Source organism: Staurois parvus, unplaced genomic scaffold (genome assembly GCF_062004578.1).
Source record: "Staurois parvus isolate SC_StPar_1 unplaced genomic scaffold, SC_StPar_1.0 ptg001150l, whole genome shotgun sequence".
Lineage (NCBI taxonomy): Eukaryota > Metazoa > Chordata > Amphibia > Anura > Ranidae > Staurois > Staurois parvus.
The window spans coordinates 901,524-926,310 of record NW_028318946.1 but is presented as its reverse complement, the minus strand read 5'-3'; the positions used below and the strand labels follow the sequence as shown (position 1 = coordinate 926,310).

The 24,787-nt window shown below is 39.8% G+C and overlaps 1 protein-coding gene across 2 annotated transcripts in view; it reads left to right on the top strand.

Moving 5' to 3' along the window:
- LOC149439169 (uncharacterized) overlaps positions 1 to 24,787 on the top strand; it is a 74,465-nt gene that overhangs the window by 30,972 nt on the left and 18,706 nt on the right. For both annotated transcript variants that reach the window (XM_089659354.1, XM_089659353.1), the window contains 3 exons: positions 466 to 756; positions 8,658 to 8,740; positions 24,643 to 24,672. In XM_089659354.1, the coding sequence (XP_089515480.1) occupies positions 466 to 756; positions 8,658 to 8,740; positions 24,643 to 24,672 (404 nt within the window). The remainder of the gene's footprint in view (positions 1 to 465; positions 757 to 8,657; positions 8,741 to 24,642; positions 24,673 to 24,787) is intronic.

The window sequence follows — 24,787 nt, the reverse complement described above, 5'->3', positions numbered from 1 at the left end:
AAAAAATGTAAATGAATAATATTATAAAAACACATAAAAAGCAAATGTTACAAACAGGACTCAATGTGTAAACCTTAGGGGCTTATTTATAGGATGGGAATGTGACACTCACCAAACTTTCGCACCCGGTGAATCTTCCTGGTGTGTATGCAGCGAATATAAAATAATGAGACTACAGGTACAGGATAGTTGAAAGCGCTTCTGTAATCCTCAGGAGCCATTTTTGAAACTCATTATATCCTAAAAAACACCTTAATTTTACCTTCTTCATTGTCTCCAATACATTTTGACAAAACGGCAAAATTTTACATTTGCTGAAATTTCACAGAAATAAATATTTTCGATTTTGTAATAATTGAGCATGCTGATAATATGCTATAGTTTCCCTTTAAAAGAAATCCTATTAGATGGCATGATACAATAAGCAAATTAGCAAAAACTTGCCTTATTGATTGTCTTTTAAAGGTACAAGGAACATTAGTGGTACGGAAGGGGGAGACCTGACTTTGAAAAATGATATAAAAGAAACCACATCGATTAACTGGCTCACACAAAGGTGGATTCGATTTGCTGTAACTAAGCTAGGCGGAGAGATTTACATTTTCAACCAGAAATATTCTGACCGACTGTCCAGCCTAAGTGATGGTTCCATAACCATAAAAAGACTAATAAAGAACGATGAAGGAACCTACAGAGCTCATATGTTTTCACATAATGGATCGGTGCTGGTGCAGCAGTACCAAGTCTCCATTTATGGTATGTGTAGTGACAGTTCAAAAATAATTTTGTTACATGTTCTTACTTTATTATCACCTTTTCTGGTCATTCCCAGAATATAAATAAGATTAATGTTTGGCATGGAAATTTCATTAAATGCAGGATCTTGCTGATACTGTGATGCCTGAGGGACTCACTGACACTGAACAAAGAGCAAACAAGTAATTCTGCGTGAAACTGGGCAAATTTGCCACAGATACACTTGACATGGTTCGGCAAGTTTATGGCGATGCTGCAATGAGTCGATCGAGGTGTTTTTAGTAAATCCAATCAAATAAAACGAGCGCTGGATAAACATATAAAAAGGAGCAGCTAGCATGAAAAGGTAAAAACCTCAAACCCTCTCGTTAATAATAAAAAATTTGCCACGGATACACTTGATATGGTTCGGCAAGTTTATGGCGATGCTGCAACGAGTCGATCGAGGTGTTTTTAGTGGCACACGGAAGAACATCACTGGAAGATGGTTAGGGATCAGGAAGACCTTCAATGAGCTCAGCCCCCGATAATGCCCTCTTCCCAAAGATGAAAATTCAGCTCAAAGGTCACCATTTTGACAACAGTGCGGAGATCCAGAGATTTGCCCAGTTTCACGCACTGTTTCATGTTTGCTTTTTGTTCTAACTTGCTGTCCACGATGAAATAGAATGGTCAGAATAGCAGCGGCTGCACAGCTCCCAATGTACAGAGGACGATGTCTTTTGGCACACTGACTTATGAAGGCTGGTGCTTCCTGTGACTGTACGTGCAGCCTTGTGCTGTCATCTGTTGGCGTGTTACAAAACTAAGTCTCGAAATTTGCTACCGCCTTGTATATTATAGCACAATTTATTTCAGTGTGCATGCAACTGTTTCAGGTTTATTATGCATCATCAGTGAAGTGTATAGAAACCATGGAAGTAACAAAGTAGGACTTGGCAGCCAACAGAAAAGTAAGATCTTCGTGAGAAAAACTAAAAAAAAAAAAAAAAAAAAAAGGTCTTCACAAAACCAGTGCAAAGCACAGTCAGTCTTTCTTGAAACCAAAAAAGTATCTTCAGGCCTTAATTCATTCGCTAATTGAAAAAATAAGGGGTTTGTTCCTCATTTTAGGATAGTGGGAGTGCACAACATTTTCTTTTTCCCCTTGGCTAACTGTGTAAACAGAACCAATCACTATCCTTAAATGTCTTCGGAGAAAGGTAGAGACCTGGTTGATCTACTTGAACACCAATCTTTCACTTTGACATGGACCAAATGGTCTACGGTCAAGGCAGTGGTCTCATGACCTGCCACTGAGGGGTGTCCACAGGAAAGAGTTCATTAGGACAAGTAAATGCTTGATAATTCGTATTAGAGAACAGGTCTGCTTTAAGTGAATGTATAGTGATTTTTTTAATGCATTACGTAGCAGTATCCCCAAAGGGTCTGCTGGTTGATGATAAAGGCACAATCACTTTACACTTCCCAAGAGTAAATCTCATGATGATGACCATTGTTCTCCCTTTGCTAGTTCAGGGGCTGCCAGACATTCAGAGCACAGTTCAGGCACGTTGACACAAAGAGCAGTTTAGGGTATTTTTTTGTAACTGTATTATTTGAATAACTTGGATGGGGTGTAGAGTAGTATGGGATACTACAGAACCACTAACAGAAACAGGAGGACACATATCTCTAAGTTGCAAGCTTTAGAACTTCAGATCTTCTGCCCAGTTCAGACTACAATCCTCCCATGAGAGTTTAGGGAAGTGCAAAACAAGAACCTCATCGACACATCTTTATTAAAGTAATAAACCAGATGTATACTTACAAACACCAAAAAAAAATCACAAGCATATCACATCCAATGCTGGCCAATATGGCCCATAGTACTGTGGAGATCATTCTGGGATCAAGGTTTTCAGAATCAAAGCCATCTCAAATGATTTGGATAGTGGAAGAAGATACCAAAGGCTTTGTATGAGAGAGAGCTATTGGATCTTCATGCTGGATTGCTTGGCCCCTAACTTTTTGAACGATTATGATCTCGAGATCCATACACTAGTGTAAAATATATTGTGCACACTAGATGAGATCATCAGGTTACTGTGGAGATCATTCTGGGATCAAGGTCTTCGGAAACGAAGCCATCTCAAATGATTTGGATAGTGGAAGAAGATACCAAAGGCTTTGTATGAGAGAGAGCTATTGGATCTTCATGCTGGATTGCTTGGCCCCTAACGGTTTGAACGATTATGATCTCGAGATCCATACACTAGTGTAAAATATACTGTGCATACTAGATGAGATCATCAGGTTACTGTGGAGATCATTCTGGGATCAAGGTCTTCAGAAATGAAGCCATCTCAAATGATCTGGATAGTGGAAGAAGATACCAAAGGCTTTGTATGAGAGAGAGCTATTGGATCTTCATGCTGGATTGCTTGGCCCCTAATGGTTTGAACGATTATGATCTCGAGATCCCTACACTAGTGTAAAATATACTGTGCACACTAGATGAGATCATCAGGTTACTGTGGAGATCATTCTGGGCTCAAAGTCTTCGGAATCGAAGCCATCTCAAATGATTTGGATAGTGGAAGAAGATACCAAAGGCTTTGTATGAGAGAGAGCTATTGGACCTTCATGCTGGATTGCTTGGCCCCTAACGGTTTGAACGATGATCTGGAGATCCATACACTAGTGTAAAATATACTGTGCACACTAGATAAGATCATCAGGTTCATGATTAGGAAAAAAATAGAAATGTTCCCCTGAGACTTTGTATGGCAAAAACCACGAGTATACAAGAGGTATATAAAACAGTGATGTTTATCACGAAAGATTAACATGATTAAACGAATCAGCAGATTCAATATAGTCAATTGTAATACAGTGCCTCATATATCACATACAGGAAATACAAACATAAAGCCAGAAAACATAAAGCCCCTTCAAGTTCCAAGGCAGAAACCCCGGCGGGTGCCCGGGCACACCCGGTGGCGGACGGCAGCCCCCAACCAGACCACCCCAGGACTGTCAGTGGGAGCATCACCCTTCAATGTGAAAGATATTAATAACAACAAGGCACAAATAGTGTGCACACAGTATTGCTTAGAATGCAGAGAAGAGAAACATCAAGGAAAGAACATAAACAATATGCAAGATACAATACATGCATGGCACAATGAATGAAATAGACAAAAGCATTACAAATCCCTTTCACACCCCCCAGAGCGGAAATCAGGCAAAAATGGTTTAAAATTAAAGGCCTCGTTGAGGCCAAGTGGACTGGTGGCACTGCGTTGATAAATCCACTTTAGTTCTCGTTGTAGGAGGGTCTTATTAAAGTTCCTCCCCCCTCGCGGGTTCAGGTGGATACGGTCTAGCCCTAAAAAAACATTTTTTCCTGGTTTCCGCTCTGGGGGGGGGGGGGGGTGAATAAACATCATTGTTTTATACCTCTTATATACTCATGGGGGTTTTTGCCATACAAAGTCCCAGGGGAACATTTCTATGGGGGAGGAACCTATAAACCTAATGTTGGTATATATGAAGAACTTAATATCATGGCAAATTAACTCTGAGGAAGAAGGGATCTCACCTCGAAATGCGTCAGCCATCCTCCTAGTGTCTTCCTTCATCTGGGACTCGCACAGTACTCTGAGCCATATGGGCCCACATTGGATGTGATATGCTTGAGATTTTTTTGGCATTTGTGAGTATGTATCTGTTTTATTACTTTAATAAATGTGTTGCTGAGGTAATGGGCAAGGCTTGTGTGCCCCTTTTTGTTTTTGTTTTATAGTACCGTTCTGGGCTTCCCCAGCCTTCAAAGGGGGCTGCATAGCATTGTCCATATTTGATGGATCAATAATGTTGATGAAAATGTGTCCATATTTGCCTGGTCTGGTCTTCTGAGCGCAGGAGGTTACTTTTTTTCCTTTCTAGAGTTTAGGGAAGGCCAGAACTATGAAGCCTTCAGAAGGGGAACTACATAGCCCCAGTTCAGAGGACAGTTCTCCCATGAGACTCTAGGGATGGCCAGAGGTATGAACCCCTCAGGAGTGGAACTTCTTGGCCCTAGTTCAAAGTATAACTTGCCCACAAGAGACTAGAAAATACCAGAGGTATGAACCCCTCAGGAGAGGAATTTCTTGGCCCTAGTTCAAAGTATAACTTGCCCACAAGAGGCTAGGAAATACCAGAGGTATGAACCCCTCAGGAGAGGAACTTCTTGGCCCTAGTTCAAAGTATAACTTGCCCACAAGAGGCTAGGTAATAACCAGAAGTATGAACTCCTCGAAAGAGGATATACGTGGCCCTAGTTCAAAGTATAACTTGCTCACAAGAGGCTAGGAAATAACCAGAGGTATGGACTCCTCGAAAGAGGATCTACTTGACCTAGCTGCCCCAATAGTGCACAGCCACTAGGATCTTGAAGTAGAGCCATACTCATGCGGCCAAAGGAACAGTTGTGCCCTTTCAGCTTCCTCCAGACGCCTTTCAGGGAGTTTGCAGACTTGATCCTTCAGTGATGTCTTCGGGTGTCAGAGAAACTTTCAACTGTAGGCCCCCTGCTCTGCACAACCAGGACATCAATGGATAGCAACTTGAAACAGCAGAATGGCCACCTCCCACCTAAACAAGAATACACTGCTGTTCTAAAGCTCAGACTATTCATGTGCTCCTCCTGCACCTTCTGGAATCACCTCTCCAGAGATTGGCTGCATCACAATAAATATCCATGCTGCCCATTTGCCTTACTCCACTCTTACTGTATATTCCAGAACTTCTGAGAAGGCAGGGGGGAGCAATCAAACCTGCAGCCTATGAAATCCAGAACAGCCAAAAGAAATCAACAACTGATCCAATGATTGTAACTAATTGGTATATCTGATCCTCTTAAGCACCAAATCCCAACTACAACATGAAAAGAAAAAAAGAAAAAGAGTAGAAGGGACTTTAAAGGTGCTATAGTGTTTACCCCCATGAAAAAAACACCAAAAAATTAGAATTGTATTACAAAATCATCTTCAAAAGAAGTTTAACAGGTCCTCAAAAATAAAAATAACCTCAGATGGATATCAAATCATACATAGTCAGCAAACCCCATTGTAAGGGAATTCCAGTGAAATGGCTGGCTAATAGAAATGCGCATGCACAGAGAAATATCCGCAGAATAGTGACCAGACGTGCGCATGCGCGCAGAAATATGCGCATAGCGAATCTTGGCGCCAGACAGACTATTTAAAGGCTGCCTCTGCCTGTGCTTAGTGCTGACTGGTCTTCAGCTGTTCTCCTGTGTCCTGCTGTGTTCCTGTGTGATCCCCTTGTTGCTGACCCGGCTTTTTTTTTTTGTTAGCAAACTGCTCCAATTATTACAAAGGAGCCATCTTTATGTAGAGCAACAATTCCTATTTTTTTAGATCCTCAGAGAGTTCTTTGCCATGAGGTGCCATGTTGAACTTCCAGTGACCAGTATGAGAGAGTGAGAGCGATAACACCAAATGTAACCCACCTGCTCCCCATTCACAGCTGAGACCTTGTAACACCAACGAGTCACATGACCTCGGGGAGGGAAAATGGCTAATTGGGCCCAATTTGGACCTTGTCACTTAGGGGTGGAGTCACTTTTGTTGCCAGCGGTTTAGACATTAATGGAGGTGTGTTGAGTTATTTTGAGGGGACAGCAAATTTACATATTATACAAGCTGTACACTGACTACGTCACATTGTAGCAAAGTGTCATTTCTTCAATGTTGTCACATGAAAAGAGAGAATTAACTGATTAGTTGCTATAGGAAATGCTCCCAAAATGTAACTGTTCACAGTGAACATAATAAAGGATAGGTGGAAGTGAAAAAATAAAATAAAATAAATAAATGAATAAACAGTAGAAACTGGTGTGGAAAAATAAAATAAACTGCAAAGTAATTTCTGCAACACACATCTATTACTGAAATCTGCTGAAACTTACATATTCAAGTGAGATTTGTGAAAAAATAAATGAACGTGAAATCACAAAACAGTGACCCCTAAATCAGGGGTATGTGAAATAGATGCTGTATAAGTTACATAAATAATATGAACACAATGGGTCATGAATATCATACAAAAGACCCGATGGTGACAAGTCCCATGAACTACATACAGTTGTATTCAAAACGAAATAGACGTATGAGTGCTGCCAGCATTGCTGCAGAGGGTGAAGGGGTGGGGGGGTCAGCCTGTCAGTGCTCAGACCATACGCCGCACACTGCATCAAATTGGTCTGCATGGCTGTCGTCCCAGAAGGAAGCCTCTTCTAAAGATGATGGACAAGAAAGCCACAAACAGTTTGCTGAAGACAAGCAGACTAAGGACATGGATTACTGGAACCATGTCCTGTGGTCTGATGACACCAAGATCAGCTGATTTGGGTTCAGATGGTGTCAGGCGTGTGTGGCGGCAACCAGATGAGGAGTACAAAGACAAGTGTGTCTTGCCTACAGTCAAGCATGGTGGTGGGAGTGTCATGGTCTGGGGCTGCATGAGTGCTGCCGGCACTGGGGGGGCTACAGTTCATTGAGGGAACCATGAAGGCCAACATGTACTGTGACATACTGAAGCAGAGCATGATCCCCTCCCTACGGAGACTGGGCCGCAGGGCAGTATTCCAACATGATAATGACCCTAAACAAACCTCTAACATGACCATTGCCTTGCTAAAGAGGCTGAAGGTAAAGGTGATGGACTGGCCAAGCATGTCTCCAGACCTAAAACCTATTGAGCATCTGTGGGGCATCCTCAAACGGAAGGTGGAGGAGCGCAAGGTCTCTAACATCCACCAGCCCCGTGATGACGTCATGGAGGAGTGGAAGACGGAAGGTGGAGGAGCGCAAGGTCTCTAACATCCACCAGCCCCGTGATGACGTTGTGGAAGATGGAAGGCGGAGGAGCGCAAGGTCTCTAACATCCACCAGCTCAGTGATGACGTCATGGAGGAGTGGAAGGTGGAAGAGCACAAGGTCTCTAACATCCACCAGCCCCGTGATGACGTCATGGAGGAGTGGAAGATGGAAGGTGGAGGAGCACAAGGTCTCTAACATCCACCAGACCCGTGATGACGTCATGGAGGAGTGGAAGAGGACTCCAGTGGCAACCTGTGAAGCTCTGGTGACCTCCATGCCCAAGAGGGTTAAGGCAGTGCTGGAAAATAATGGCGGCCACACAAAATATTGACACTTTGGGCCCAATTTGGACCTTGTCACTTAGGGGTGGACTCACTTTTGTTGGCAGCGGTTTAGACATTAATGGCGGTGTGTTGAGTTATTTTGAGGGGACAGCAAATTTACATGTTATACAAGCTGTACACTGACTATGTCACATTGTAGCAAAGTGTCATTTCTTCAGTGTTGTCACAGGAAAAGATAGAATCAAATATTTACAATAATGTGAGGGGGGGGGGACTCACTTCTGGGTAATACTGTATATGTTTTATTCTTATTTTTAGCCAGCAGCTGGTGTCTCTATTGTTTACAGTGCTCAACAGCTCAAGAAGGCATTTATACACATAAATATAAGAGTTAGGGTAGTCACTTCTGATGAACTGCTGTGTCAGAGGTTTCAGTAAGACAAATCATGACTGATAGCAGGCAGTTGTCTCTTTAGCTACCACATAGTGCTCTGGGAATCCTTTATCATAGAATAAACCCCAGTTGTAGCTTCCTTTTTTTTTTAAACAGTATTTATGCTACAAGTGAAAAAATGGTGAGGACATCAAAACAGAACTTGAACCTGCTGCCAGAAATACTGTAGTTAAATTAAAAAATTGTAGTTAGCTGGAAAAGTATTTAAGATGTATTTAATGTATTTATGTGTGTATTTTCCTTAGAATATTAATCTTAAAATCTATTCTTGTATTTCTATTCTAATTTCAGAAGACCGAACAGTATTTTATACAATAACTTTTAGTGGGCTCATTTTTGCATTTTGGATCTTTATGTGTTTTGTTTGGCTAATGGTAAGTTTATTTCTTTTTTTCCTACAATTGGTAGAAACTAAAATTATTTGAATGTCATAGTAAAACTTTCATAATCTGCTAGGTTTCTTTTAACCCCTTGTCTTGCCTTTATAAATGGCAATCCGATTAATTTTTTGATGATTACACTGAATGATTTCACATTGCAGTTTTATGGAAAACTTCACTTTCACTAAAGTTGTCCTTAATCACCCCCAACCCCCTGTGTGCTGCCCACTTGGTAGAATACCTACCTCCCCATTCCAATGATCGTCGCTGCGCTGGAAACCATTGCCCCTCCACCAGGACCTCTTCTCAAATGAGCTATACTGGACAGCTGGAGGTTGGTCAGCTTATCCATTGGAATGACTAAGGCCTTGTAGTATGCCCGTACAGTAGCCAACAAGAGGTCCTGGCTGGAATTTTATTATTGCAAAGCTGGCCAGTGCTGGGCAAGGTTTTTCACCCCTCGTCTTTTACAATAGACACACTCCCATGCCTGGCGATCCAGCAGTGTTCTCTGGGGATCTCCCTCACCACCATGTTCTTCTGGCATCATCAGGGGATGTGCATTGGCCCTATGATGATGCACATGTGCCAAACATTCAGGAGGTTGCAAAAACCATGAAGAGACAGCCAGCACCCCCTGGGGATGCTGTGCATATGCCTTGGAGTACCAACGGCCTCCTGGTATCCACAACAAAGGTATCCCAGAAGACTGAGGGCACTGTAAACGTCAGGCGAGAAACAAGGGAGAACAAGGAACATTTGAATGGTCTTGCTCTAAATATGGGCCAATATAATTATAGAACTTTTTTGAACCCTACAGAAATCTATTTAACCCCCTCCCGCTGGCTGGATGTGACAGTACAGGCTGTTAGCTCTTGGGCTTCTGCTAAGTGTTCCATACAGTGGTGTATTTACAGTAGCTCTTGTGCGCCCTATGCAACACTGAAATTGGGTGCCCCCATCACCACCAGCACCCCCCCACTCTCTGCTAACCCCCCTGGGCCCCTCTGATGCCACTCTCCACCAACCCCTCCCCCCCAGGCAACACTCCTGCCACTAACCACCAACCAACCCCCCCCGGCCACCTCCACTGCCACTCTCTGCCAACCACCCCCCATTCCCCCTGTCCTGCCCGCAGAGAGTTAGTGAAACACTAACCTTAGCCTCTCCAGAAAGCCATCCCCAGAGCCAAGCCCAGTCTCTGCCTTCCTTTTGCGGGAACAGTACACCCTCCAGCAGCAAGCAGCCTCCCTGAATTCCATGGCGGAGCCTCACTGGGTCCCCATCCCTGCCAGGTATGTTCCTTCCGGGGAGGTGGCACTGTCCCCTTGAAAACTGCCACCCTAGGCAAACGCTTTGTTTGCCTCATGGCAAATATGCAGCTGGTTCCATAGGAGTGCAATGCAAAACTACGGAAGTGTCTCACACACACAAGTGATGGAGAGCTCGTTGAATAGCCCAATCACCAAGGAGAACATTGACAGGACCTGTCATCTGGCAACTCTAGCAGACATTCAACATCCCAGCTAGGTGACCCCAGGGATATATGGCTCTCCTGCACTGCCTAGTACCAGCTTCTGGGGATGAGCTACATGTTAGAGTCGAATGGAAGTTCGACTCGAACATTAGCTGTTCGAGTGTTTGCCGAACAATCAAAAGTAAGGTCATGCGGCGGGAAGTTCGCTCATGCACCCCACAATGCAATGCTTGCATTGTGATTGGCCAAAGCTTTGCACCTGACCACAGGCCAATGCTTTGGCCAATCACAGCTGAGTTCACAAGAACAGGCATAATTGGCCAAAGTCTTGGTGACTGTGACCAATCATGCCTCAGGGGCCCACGCCCCACACTATACAAGGCTGCTTACCCAACAGTCTTGTGTAGTATGTTGGTGGAGTTAGATAGGTGAGGATAGTTAGTGGTGTGTTAGACTTCTGCATTATTGCGGTTCCCATATTTTTTTTTTTATTCTATGGGAATTTTAAATTTTTTCTTTTTTTTTAGTGTTCCCCTTTTGTGTCACAGGTGTTCCTCCTTCCGTGTCAGCAGTGGTTTCCATTTTTTTTTTTTCAATTTATATTTTTTCATTGTATTTATTTATTTTTGGCTGCAGCACTAAAACCATTTAAAGCACTATTGCTGTTCTCCCCTTCTGCATCGCAGGTGTTCCTCCTTCTGCGTCAGCAGTGGTTTCCTTTTTTTTTTTTCTCACATATATTTTTTATTGTATTTATTTATTTTTTGGCTGCAGCACTAAAACCATTTAAGGCATAATTGCTGTCCTCCCCTTCTGCATCGCAGGTGTTCCTCCTTCTGCATCAGCAGTGGTTCACTTTTTTTTTTTTTGTTTGTTTTACTGCTGTGGCCCAAAAAAAAAAATGTAAAATATAAAAAAAAAATATAGAACAGTTTATATTTCACCAAGCACAAATGTATTACACACAAGCACCAAAATCCCATCCCCCACTCAAAAATAAAGTTACATAAATTCCCTAAAAAAAAAAAAATCTCCATCATGTCTGAAAGACCAAGGAGAGGCAGATGCTCGCAAGCAGCTAAGAGAGGGCAAGCAGTGAAAAGTGGAGGTTGTGGACATGGTGAATCCTCTGCAGGGGTTAACAGTTGGATGCCAAAAGCCTTGAATGCAGTGTGCAGTCCTCCTGGAATGTGCTGGAGAAGCCTTCTCCAAGGGATGGACTCAACCCATCCGCTCCATTCTCCCACACATTCCAGGAAGATTGCGCAAGACCTTTTCCGTCCTGCAATATTATCAACCTTTGTGATTGACCTTTTTTGATTGTGTGAATTACTTAATATACCACCTATAATCCAATCATTACTTACTTCTATGGTGCTTAAATATACAATTAACATAAATTCATTTATAAATGTGAATTAAAAAATCCACATCCCCCAGAGGAAGCTACGAGTCCCTGTAGCGTAACGCGTAGGGGAGGGGCGGTGACGTTATCACGCATCCACAGAGGAACGGCGAGTATATTTACTGAAAGCAAACACACCAGCTAGGCTGTCTGAAGCACGATCTGGATACATTTATATGGAGGAATAAACAAAGCAGCCAGTGAAGAAAGCACAATTGAGAAGGCTGAGCTGAGGAGACAGGAGGGAGAGGTTCAAGCTGCGAACACAGACTCATCACATTAACTAAACTGAATAACAACACCATCTCAAATTCAAAGAAAATAATTGACATTCCCATTTTTTATTAATGTTTTATTAATTTTTTATTAATTTTATTCACATAGAATTGACATTCCAATTTTTCATTAATTTTTTATTAATATTTGTTATAATCACATATAATTTTTTAATTCACATTTATAAATGAATTTATGTTAATTGTATATTTAGGCACCATAGAAGTAAGTAATGATTGGATTATAGGTGGTATATTAAGTAATTCACACAATCAAAAAAGGTCAATCACAAAGGTTGATAATATTGGAGCGCGGTACAGTACAAGAATTCATAGTTTATATTTATACACCTAGAGAGGGTGTAATTAGTGCCTAGCGATCTAATATTTAATAAATATTCACTTAAGCACACTATTAACATTAATAATAGAGTAAGTTAACTCCTGGTGGCTCACAAAAAACTATTCTATTAAAATTACCTTTTCCGTCCTGTTAACCCCTACCACACTGGCGATATCCTACAGGATGGACTCAGAGTAGTCATACATCCATAACACAGATGAGCTTTATTTATTTATTGCTCTTGTGAGTGTTTTTATCATCCCTATTAAATGTTTACTGTTACATTCTGCACTTAGCTTGGTGCCTCCTGTTCCTCTCTTCTCTCCTGAATATTTCACAAAGAACTGGCCCTGCTCCAAAGGACGGCTGCCGCTACCATCACGCCGACCCCAGAGACTTAATCAGACTTTATTCATTCCACTTATATATTATACAGGCGTACCTCGGTTTACGAATTTAATGTGTTCTCTGGGAATTTTTGTATTGCGAAAAATTCGGAAACCGCGGTTTCCCATAGGAATGCAATGAAAACCAATTCATCCTTTCCGGAGGTCAGAAAAAAGTAAAAAGAAGTCTTGTGTCTGTTCAAAACTCTTTATGAAGTGCACTTTAACTACTTGCCGACCGCAGATAGCCGAATGATGGCAGCACTGTGGCAGGCCAGTTCTGGGAGGGCGTCATATGACGTCCTCCCACAACACGCTCTCCTGCACGCCCCCGGCGATCTCCGTGATCGCTGTGTCCTACGGACGCAGCTGATCACGTGATGTGGTAAAAGGCCAATCACAGCGGCCTTTTACCACGTGATCAGCCGTGTCCAATGACACACTGATCACCGGGAAATGCAATTGCCGGTTCTCGGCTGCACTTTCCTCACGCTGTCAGATTGTGAGGAAAGTACTGCCGAGAACCGGCAGTTGTTAGAGCGGGGATCAGTACCCATCATCAGTGCCCTGATGATCGGTGCCCAGCAGTGCGCCCACTAGCTCCACCCAGCAGTGTCACACACCTGTGGCCCCCAGAAGTGCCACCTACCTGTGTCCAGCAGTGCAGCCCAGCAGTGCTGCCAATCAGTGCCACCTGTCAGTGCCCAGCGGTTGTGCCAGTCAGTGCCCAGCAGTGCTGCCAGTCAGTGCCCAGCAGTGATGCCAGTCAGTGCCACCTATCAGTGCTATCAGTACCCATCATAAGTTTTGCCTATCAGTGCTGACTATCAGTGCTGCATATCAGTGCCGCCTATCCGTGACACCTCATTAGTGCTGCCTATCAGTGCTGCATATCAGTGCCCTTCAGTGCCACCTATCAGTGCCCATCAGTGCCGCCTATCAGTGTCACCTATCCGTGACACCTCATTAGTGCTGCCTATCAGTGCCGCCTATCAGTGCCCATCAGTGCCGCCTATCAGTGCCCATCAGTGCCGCCTATCAGTGCCCATCAGTGCCGCCTATCAGTGTCCATCAGTGCCGCCTATCAGTGCCCATCAGTGCCGCTTATCAGTGCCCATCAGTGCTGCCTCATCAACGCACATCAGTGAAGCAGAAAAATTACCTGTTTGAAAAATTTTATAATAGAAACAAAGAAACTTTTTTTTTTTCAAATTTTTTGCACTTTTTTTTTTTATAACGCAAAAACTAAAGCGCCCAGTGGCAATTAAATACGACCAAAAGAAAGCTCTATTTGTAAGAAAAAAATGATACAAATTTCATATGGGTACAGTGTTGCATGACCGCGCAATTGTCAATCAAAGTGTGACAGCGCTGAAAGCTGAAAATTGGCCTGGTAAATAAGGGGGTATAAGTGCCTGGTAGGGGAGGGGTTAAAGGCATAAATACTGTACAGAGACGTGATTAAAAAGAAAATTCGTAAATGCATTGAAAACCAATTAATCCATTCCGGAGGTCAGAAAAAAGTTAAAAACAAAGTCTTATCTGTTCAAAACTCTTTATAAAGTGTACTTTATAGGCATAGTACTGTACAGGGACATGATTAAAAATTAATTCGTAAATGCATTGAAAACCAATTAATCTGTTCTGGAAGTCAGAAAAAAGTAAAAAAAAAAGTTTTTTATCTGTTCAAAACTCTTTATGAAGTGCACTTTTAAAGGAATAAATACTGTACAGGGACATGATTAAAAATGAATTCGTAAATGCATTGAAAACCAATTAATCCATTCCGGAGGTCAGAAAAAAAGTTCAAAAAAAGTTTTTTATGTATTCAAAACTCTTTATGAAGTGCACTTTAAAGAATAAATACTGTACAGGGACTTGATTAAAAATGAATTTGTAAATGCATTGAAAACCAATTAATCCATTCTGGAGGTCAGAAAAAAGTAAAAAAAGTCTTTATCTGTCCAAAACTCTTTATGAAGTGCACTTTTAAAGGAATAAATACTGTACAGGGACATGATTAAAAATGATTTTGTAAATGCATTGAAAACCAATTAGTTCGTATGGCAAATAAAATTCGTAAATGCATTGAAAACCAATTAATCCATTCTGGAGGTCAGAAAAAAAGTTAAAAAAAGTCGTATCTGTTCAAAACTCTTTAAAAAGTGCACTTTAAAGGCATGAATACTGTACAGGGACATGATTAAAAAAAAATGAGTAAATGCATTGAAAACCAATTAATCCGTTCTGGAGGTCAGAAAAAAGTTTAAAAAAAGTCTTTTATCTGTCCAAAACTCTTTATGAAGTGCACTTTAAAGGAATAAATACTGTACAGGGACATGATTAAAAATCAATTCGTAAATGCATTGAAAACCAATTAATTTGATCGTATTGCGAAAAAAATTCGTACATGCATTGAAAACCAATTAATCCGTTCGTATTGCGAAAAAAATTAGTACATGCATTGAAAACCAATTAATCCATTCCGGAGGTCAGAAAAAAATAAAAAAAAGTATTTTATCTGTTCAGAACTCTTTATGAAGTGCACTTTAAAGGAATAAATAATGTACAGGGACTTGATTAAAAATGAATTTGTAAATGCATTGAAAACCAATTAATCTATTCCGGAGGTCAGAAAAAAAGTTAAAAAAAGTCTTATCTGTTCAAAACTCTTTGTAAAGTGCACTTTAAAGGCATAAATACTGTACAGGGACATGATTAAAAAAAAATTAGCACATGCATTGAAAACCAATTAATCTGTTCGTATTGCAAAAAAAATTTGTACATGCATTGAAAACCAATTAATCCATTCCGGAGGTCAGAAAAAAGTTAAAAACAAAGTCTTATCTGTTCAAAACTCTTTATAAATTGTACTTTAAAGGCATAAATACTGTACAGGGACATGATTAAAAATGAATTTGTAAATGCATTGAAAACCAATTAATTTGATCGTATTGCAAAAAAAATTTGTAAATGCATTGAAAACCAATTAATCCGTTCCGGAGGTCAGAAAAAACTAAAAAAGTCTTTTATCTGTTCAGAACTCTTTTATGAAGTGCACTTTAAAGGAATAAATACTGTACAGGGACATGATTAAAAATGAATTCGTAAATGCATTGAAAACCAATTCATTCATATGGCAAATAAAATTCGTCAATGCATTGAAAACCAATTAATCCATTCTGGAGGTCAGAAAAAAAGTAAAAAAAAAAGTCTTATCTATTCAAAACTCTTTATAAATTGTACTTTAAAAGCATAGTACTGTACAGAGACATGATTAAAAATGAATTTGTAAATGCATTGAAAACCAATTAATACGTTCATATTGCGAAAAAAATCGTAAATGCATTGAAAACCAATTAATCTGTTCCGGAGGTCAGAAAAAAGTAAACAAAGTTTTTTATCTGTTCAAAACTCTTTATGAAGTGCACTTTTAAAGGAATAAATACTGTACAGGGACATGATTAAAAATGAATTTGTAAATGCATTGAAAACCAATTAATTTGATCGTATTGCAAAAAAAATTTGTAAATGCATTGAAAACCAATTAATTTATTCCGGAGGTCAGAAAGTTAAAAAAAAGTCTTATCTGTGCAAAACTCTTTATGAAGTGCACTTTAAAGGCATAAATACTGTACAGGTACGATTAAAAAAAAATTTGTAAATGCATTGAAAACCAATTAATCCATTCCAGAGGTCAGAAAAAAGTTCAAAAAAAGTTTTTTATGTATTCAAAACTCTTTATGAAGTGCACTTTAAAGGCATAAATACTGTACAGAGACATGATTAAAAAAAAATTAGTACATGCATTGAAAACCAATTAATCTGTTCGTATTGCGAAAAGAATTCGTACATGCATTGAAAACCAATTAATTTGATCGTATTGCGATAACAATTTGTAAATGCATTGAAAACCAATTAATCCGTTCTGGAGGTCAGAAACAAGTTAAAAAAAAAGTTTTTTATCCGTTCAAAACTCTTTATGAAGTGCACTTTAAAGGCATAAATACTGTACAGGGACATGATTAAAAATGATTTTGTAAATGCATTGAAAAACAATTTGTTCGTATGACAAATAAAATTCGGAAATGCATTGAAACCAATTAATCTGTTCCGGAGGTCAGAAAAAAGTAAAAAAAAAAAGTTTTTTATCTGTTCAAAACTCTTTATGAAATGCACTTTTAAAGGAATAAATACTGTACAGGGACATGATTAAAAATGAATTCGTAAATGCATTGAAAACCAATTAATTTGATCGTATTGCAAAAAAAATTTGTAAATGTATTGAAAAACAATTAATTTATTCCGGAGGTCAGAAAAAAAGTTAAAAAAAAGTCTTATCTGTGCAAAACTCTTTATGAAGTGTACTTTAAAGGCATAAATACTGTACAGGGACGATTAAAAAAAAATTAGTAAATGCATTGAAAACCAATTAATCCATTCCAGAGGTCAGAAACAAGTTAAAAAAAAAGTTTTTTATCCGTTCAAAACTCTTTATAAAGTGCACTTTAAAGGCATAAATACTGTACAGGGACAAGATTAAAAATGATTTTGTAAATGCATTGAAATACAATTTGTTCGTATGACAAATAAAATTCGTACATGCATTGAAAACCAATTAATCTGTTCCGGAGGTCAGAAAAAAGTAAAAAAAGTCTTTTATCTGTTGAGAACTCTTTTATGAAGTGCACTTTTAAAGGAATAAATACTGTACAGGGACATGATTAAAAATTAATTCGTAAATGCATTGAAAAGCAATTAATTTGATCGTATTGCAAAAAAAATTTGTAAATGCATTGAAAACCAATTAATCCGTTCCGGAGGTCAGAAAAAAGTTAAACGTTTTTTATCCGTTCAAAACTCTTTATAAAGTGCACTTTAAAGGCATAAATACTGTACAGGGACATGATTAAAAAAAAATTAACACATGCATTGAAAACCAATTAATCCGTTCGTATTGCAAAAACAATTCGTACATGCATTGAAAACCAATTAATCTGTTCCGGAGGTCAGAAAAAAGTAAAAAAAGTCTTTTATCTGTTGAGAACTCTTTTATGAAGTGCACTTTAAAGGAATAAAAGTTAAAAAAAAGTCTTATCTGTGCAAAACTCTTTATGAAGTGCACTTTAAAGGCATAAATACTGTACAGGGACGATTAAAAAAAAATTAGTAAATGCATTGAAAACCAATTAATCCATTCCAGAGGTCAGAAAAAAGTTCAAAAAAAGTTTTTTATGTATTCAAAACTCTTTATGAAGTGCACTTTAAAGGCATAAATACTGTACAGGGACATGATTAAAAAACCGAGGCATTATTTTCAATGGATTTTCATTCGTAAACCTGAAGTTATGCTAACTGAGGCGTTCGTAAACCGAGGTACGCCTCTATATGTATTAAACATATGTTGTTGCCATTATCCTTCATAGACTTGCATATTTGTGATATTTGTACTCCATGAACTATTTGTTTCCCTCCCCTCTCTCCTCCTTCTGAACTGGAGTTTATATACCCCTGTGTGCCAGAACTCCTCCCCCATTTCTTATTATATACCACAAATGTATCCCAATATACTGTGTATTGGAATCTAAGGGCTGAACATCTCTCTCAACCTTGAGAGCGCATAAACAACACTGCCAGTGAACATGAGAGCCAAATCCCACTCCTATATGGTGTTAAATATTCAAAATATTGGAAAAAAGAAAAAATGTTCCAAAAAAGAAAAAAAAAAAAAGCACCAAAGCATTATAACCAAAACTGTTAACAATCTGTTGTCTGTCATGTTCACCGGAAGTGTTGTTCATGCTTTATTTCTTATGACCATCAACCCCATCTAGTGATCATAATGCAGTATTTTCCAGATTGAGATATTTCAGGAAAATTCCACATTATGGACACTAGATGGAGCTGAGGGTTATAGGAAATAAACATATTAGGCAAATTCCAGGGAATATTTTTGATGGCTGTGTGAGAGAGTGTGTCTGTCCACAGACTCTGTTGACCAGCTGACATTTATCAAAATTAATCAGTCCTGGATCAACAGCAACTATCTTGCCCCCTGATGCTCATGTAGCTGATTACATTTGTTAGGGATCTGGGAACCCCTGAAGACTGCCTACATAGTTACATAGTCAGGCTGGCTGAAAAAAGACAAAAGTTCATCCAGTTCAACCATAGAAAAAAAAAGTTATAATCCTACACCCACAGTTGATCCAGAGGAAGGCAAAAAACCCAGCAAAGCATGATCCAATTTGCTCCTGCAGGGAAAAAAAATTCCTTCCTGATCCCCTGAGAGGCAATCAGATATTTTCTGGATCAACTTTCCCTATAAATGATAGTATCTAGTTATATTCTGTGTATCCAAGAAAGAATCCAGGACTTTCCTACAGCAATCCACTGAGCTGGCCACAACCAACTCTTGAGGGAGTCTATTCCACATTTCCACAGCTCTTACTGTGAAGAAACCTTTCCGTGTTTGGAGATTACATTTCTTTTCCTCCAGATGTAAAGAGCGCCCCCTTGTCCTCTGTGATGACCTCAGGGTGAATAACTCTATTATACATGGAGATCATATCCCCCCTTATGTATTATACATGGAGATCATATCCCCCCTTATGTATTATACATGGAGATCATACCCCCCCTTATGTATTATACATGGTGATCATATCCCCCCTTATGTATTATACATGGAGATCATATCCCCCCTTATGTATTATACATGGAGATCATATCCCCCCTTATGTATTATACATGGAGATCATATCCCCCTTATGTATTATACATGGAGATCATATCCCCCCCTTATGTATTATACATGGTGATCATATCCCCCCTTATGTATTATACATGGTGATCATATCCCCCGTTATGTATTATACATGGAGATCATATCCCCCCTTATGTATTATACATGGAGATCATATCCCCCCTTATGTATTATACATGGAGATCATATCCCCCCTTATGTATTATACATGGAGATCATATCCCCCCTTATGTATTATACATGGAGATCATATCCCCCCTTATATATTATACATGGAGATCATATCCCCCCTTATGTATTATACATGGAGATCATATCCCCCCTTATGTATTATACATGGAGATCATATCCCCCCTTATGTATTATACATGGTGATCATATCCCCCTTATGTATTATACATGGAGATCATATCCCCCCTTATGTATTATGCATGGTGATCATATCCCCCTTATGTATTATACATGGAGATCATATCCCCCCCTTATGTATTATACATGGAGATCATATCCCCCTTATGTATTATACATGGAGATCATATCCCCCCCTTATGTATTATACATGGAGATCATATCCCCCCTTATGTATTATACATGGAGATCATATCCCCCCTTATGTATTATACATGGAGATCATATCCCCCCCTTATGTATTATACATGGAGATCATATCCCCCCCTTATGTATTATACATGGAGATCATATCCCCCCTTATGTATTATACATGGAGATCATATCCCCCTTATGTATTATACATGGTGATCATACCCCCCCTTATGTATTAATCATGTTGATCATATCCCCCCTTATGCATTATACATGGAGATCATATCCCCCCTTATGTATTATACACGGAGATCATATCCCCCCTTATGTATTATACATAGAGATCATATCCCCCCTTATGTATTATACATGGAGATCATATCCCCCCCGTTATGTATTATACATGGAGATCATACCCCCCCCCCTTATGTATTATACATGGAGATCATATCCCCCCCTTATGTATTATACATGGTGATCATACCCCCCCTTATGTATTATACATGGAGATCATATCCCCCCTTATGTATTATACATGGAGATCATATCCCCCCTTATGTATTATACATGGAGATCATATCCCCCCCCCTTATGTATTATACATGGTGATCATATCCCCCCTTATGTATTATACATGGTGATCATATCCCCCCCTTATGTATTATACACGGAGATCATATCCCCCCTTATGTATTATACATGGAGATCATATCCTCCCTTATGTATTATACATGGAGATCATATCCCCCTTATGTATTATACATGGAGATCATATCCCCCCTTATGTATTATACATGGAGATCATATCCCCCCTTATGTATTATACATGGAGATCATATCCCCCCTTATGTATTATACATGGAGATCATATCCCCCCTTATGTATTATACATGGAGATCATATCCCCCCTTATGTATTATACATGGAGATCATATCCCCCCTTATGTATTATACATGGAGATCATATCCCCCCTTATGTATTATACATGGAGATCATATCCCCCTTATGTATTATACATAGAGATCATATCCCCCCTTATGTATTATACATGGAGATCATATCCTCCCTTATGTATTATACATGGAGATCATATCCCCCTTATGTATTATACATGGAGATCATATCCCCCCTTATGTATTATACATGGTGATCATATCCCCCCCTTATGTATTATACATGGAGATCATATCCCCCCTTATGTATTATACATGGAGATCATACCCTCCCTTATGTATTATACATGGAGATCATATCCCCCCTTATGTATTATACTGTACATGGAGATCATATCCCCTCTTATGTATTATACATGGTGATCATATCCCCCTTATGTATTATACATAGAGATCATATCCCCCCTTATGTATTATACATGGAGATCATATCCTCCCTTATGTATTATACATGGAGATCATATCCCCCTTATGTATTATACATGGAGATCATATCCCCCCTTATGTATTATACATGGTGATCATATCCCCCCCTTATGTATTATACATGGAGATCATATCCCCCCTTATGTATTATACATGGAGATCATACCCTCCCTTATGTATTATACATGGAGATCATATCCCCCCTTATGTATTATACATGGAGATCATATCCCCCCTTATGTATTATACATGGTGATCATATCCCCCTTATGTATTATACATGGAGATCATATCCCCCCCTTATGTATTATACATGGTGATCATATCCCCCCTTATGTATTATACATGGTGATCATATCCCCCCTTATGTATTATACATGGTGATCATATCCCCCCTTATGTATTATACATGGAGATCATATCCCCCCTTATGTATTATACATGGAGATCATATCCCCCCTTATGTATTATACATGGAGATCATATCCCCCCCTTAATCTCCTCTTCTCCAGAGAGAATACATTCAGTTCCTCTAATCTTTCCTCATAGCTGATCTCCTCCATGCCTCGTATCAGTTTGGTTGCCCTTCTCTGTACTTTTTCCAGGTTCTTATGCTGCCCATCCTATTCCTGAATCCTGATTTTGCTAGCTTTCAACAATTGTTTTGGTTTAGGGCACCACCAACATCCAAGGCCCAATTTTTCAGCACCTGTTTAACAGGCGCATGTAACTTCAAATTTTGGATCATTTTTCTGTAATTGTTATTTTTTTAACTACAGGGCCCATTCCTGCGCCCAACAAGAGTAACTATGAGGGTTTACAGAGTTCAGGCACCACCAACACCCAAGGCCCAATTTTTCTGCATCTTTTTGACAGATGCATAGAATTTCAATTTTTCACCATTTTTCTCTAATTGCACACGATTTTTAACCGCAGGGCCCATTCCTGCGCCCAGCAATAGTAGCTGTGAGGAGTTACAATGTTCAGGCACCACCAAGGCCCAATTGGAGCTCCTAGATGGAGCTGACGACTATAAGAAATAAATATATTAGGAAAATTCCAGGAATTATTTTTGATGGCTGTGTGAATGCCTGAGGAATTTGCACAGCAAAACTTTTATAATTTTTCCCCCAAGTGCTTGGAAAGTAGTAGTTTGGATAAGTAGAGAATTACTAACACATGCCAAAAGTGCCAAATTGACTTCAGGCGTTAGGATTTGTTTTTCTTTGGGATTAAGGGGTTAACCGCTTGCTGCCCTGCCACTGTATAGATACGTGTGCAGGGCGGCACTCAGGCGCAAAACCACGTTTTAAAACGGGTTCCGCGCTCCCGACGTTTTCGCCGGCAGGGGGCTCCTGCCGACCCGCGGGTGACACCATTCGATCACGGAGGGATCATTCATTAGATTTCAGCCAGTGATGTCTGGCTGAAATCAGATGATCGGTCCCTGTCCTATCCTGTCCTGTGTTGACATTTACACAGGACAGGATATGATGTCATTCTTCTCTGCCTGGACACATTCCGTTCCAGACAGAGAAGAAGAAACAGTAAAAGTGAGTAAAACACTACACATTTACAGTTAGAACACACTTAGGTCACATTTAACCCCCTGATCGCCCCCCCTCCCCCAGTTAACCCCTTCACTGCCCTGTCACCAGTGTCACTGATCAGTGAACCGATTTTTACTGAGCACTGTATCAGTGTCTCTGGCGACTTCCGATAGTGTTAGCGCCCCTCCCAGATAGCGCCAGATTACCCGCCAGTACACCAGTAATCCTGTTTAACCCCTTGATCGCCCCCCCCCCCCCCCGTTAACCCCTTCACTGCCCTGTCACCAGTGTCACTGATCAGTGAACCGATTTTTACTGATCACTGTATCAGTGTCGCTGGCGACTTCCGATAGTGTTAGCGCCCCTCCCAGATAGCGCCAGATTTCCCGCTAATACACCAGTAATCCCGTCTAACCCCTTGATCGCCCCCCCCCCCCGAGTTATCCCCCTTCACTGCCCTGTCACCAGTGTCATTGATTACAGTGAACAGATGTTTACTGATCACTGAAATTAGCGTCACTGGTGACTTCCGATAGTTTTAGCACCCCTCCCATATAGCGCCAGTTTGCCCGCTAATGCACTGGATTTTTTTTTACCAAAGACATGGAGCAGAATACATTTTGGCTTAAATTTATGACTAACTTTGAGTTTACGATATATTTTTTATAGCTGAAAGTAGAAAATATTGTTTTTTTTCAAAGTTTTTGTGTATTTTTTTGTTTATAGCACAAAAAATAAAAAGTGCACAGGTGTTAAAATACCATCAAAAGAAAGCTCTATTTGTGTGAATAAAAGGACGTAAATTTCGTTTGGGTGCAGCATTGCATGACCGCGCAATTATCATTTGAATTAGTGCAGCGCTGTATAGCAAAAAAAGGCACAAATTGCAGTATCTATACCATAGTTTGTAGACGCTATGACTTTCACACAAAGCAATCAATATACACTTATTGGGATTTTTTTACCAAAGACATGGAGCAGAATACATTTTGGCTTAAATTTATGACTATCTTTGAGTTTACGATATATTTTTTATAGCTGAAAGTAGAAAATATTGTTGTTTTTCAAAATTTTTGTGTTTTTTTTGTTTATAGCGCAAAAAATAAAAAGCGCACAGGTGTTAAAATACCACCAAAAGAAAGCTCTATTTGTGTGAAAAAAAGGACGTAAATTTCGTTTCGGTACAGCATTGCATGACCGCGCAATTATCATTTTAATTAGTGCAGCGCCAAACAGCAAAAAAAGGCGTGGTCATTAAGGGGGGTAAATCCTCAGGAGCTCAAGTGGTTAAAGAGACACTATAATTTTGCATATTCAGGGAAAAGTGACCGTATTTTCACATAGCCCACCCAACAGGTGGGTATACCTACCAAACCAACCCATATGCTGCCACTTTCCTGCACCGGCAAAGCTCTTAACTGCCAGGATCTACTGGGTATGAGGAAGCACATGACCACAACTAATACGAAAGTGGTCAGTCCTGAATCACCAATCACCAGCTCTGAGCACTGTCACATGCTACGTGCAGGAACCGTCACTTTACCCCGACTAGGTAAGTTCCCAATATGTAAAGTAGCATATCAAGCTTTGTATTTCTAATTTACCTTGATTGGGTTTTTAAAGTGAACCAAACTTTAGCTAATGGCAACCAAAGCTTTAGTAAATGAACTCCAGTCTCTTCTCTCTTGTTCTTGGAAAACCCCGATTGCATCCATATATTTCCGCTTCGCAAGAATTCTACAACTAATATCTTTCTTATTTCTGTTTTTAGATGAAAAAAAGAAAACAAACCGCTTATGAGGTAAAAAATATTTTAGTAATTTCACTTTTCATTTTATTCAACGTGCATATTTCTCGTTAAATTACTGTTGATTTCCCGTTTTTTGTGAAATGTAAATAGTTTGTTTGGACCGAGG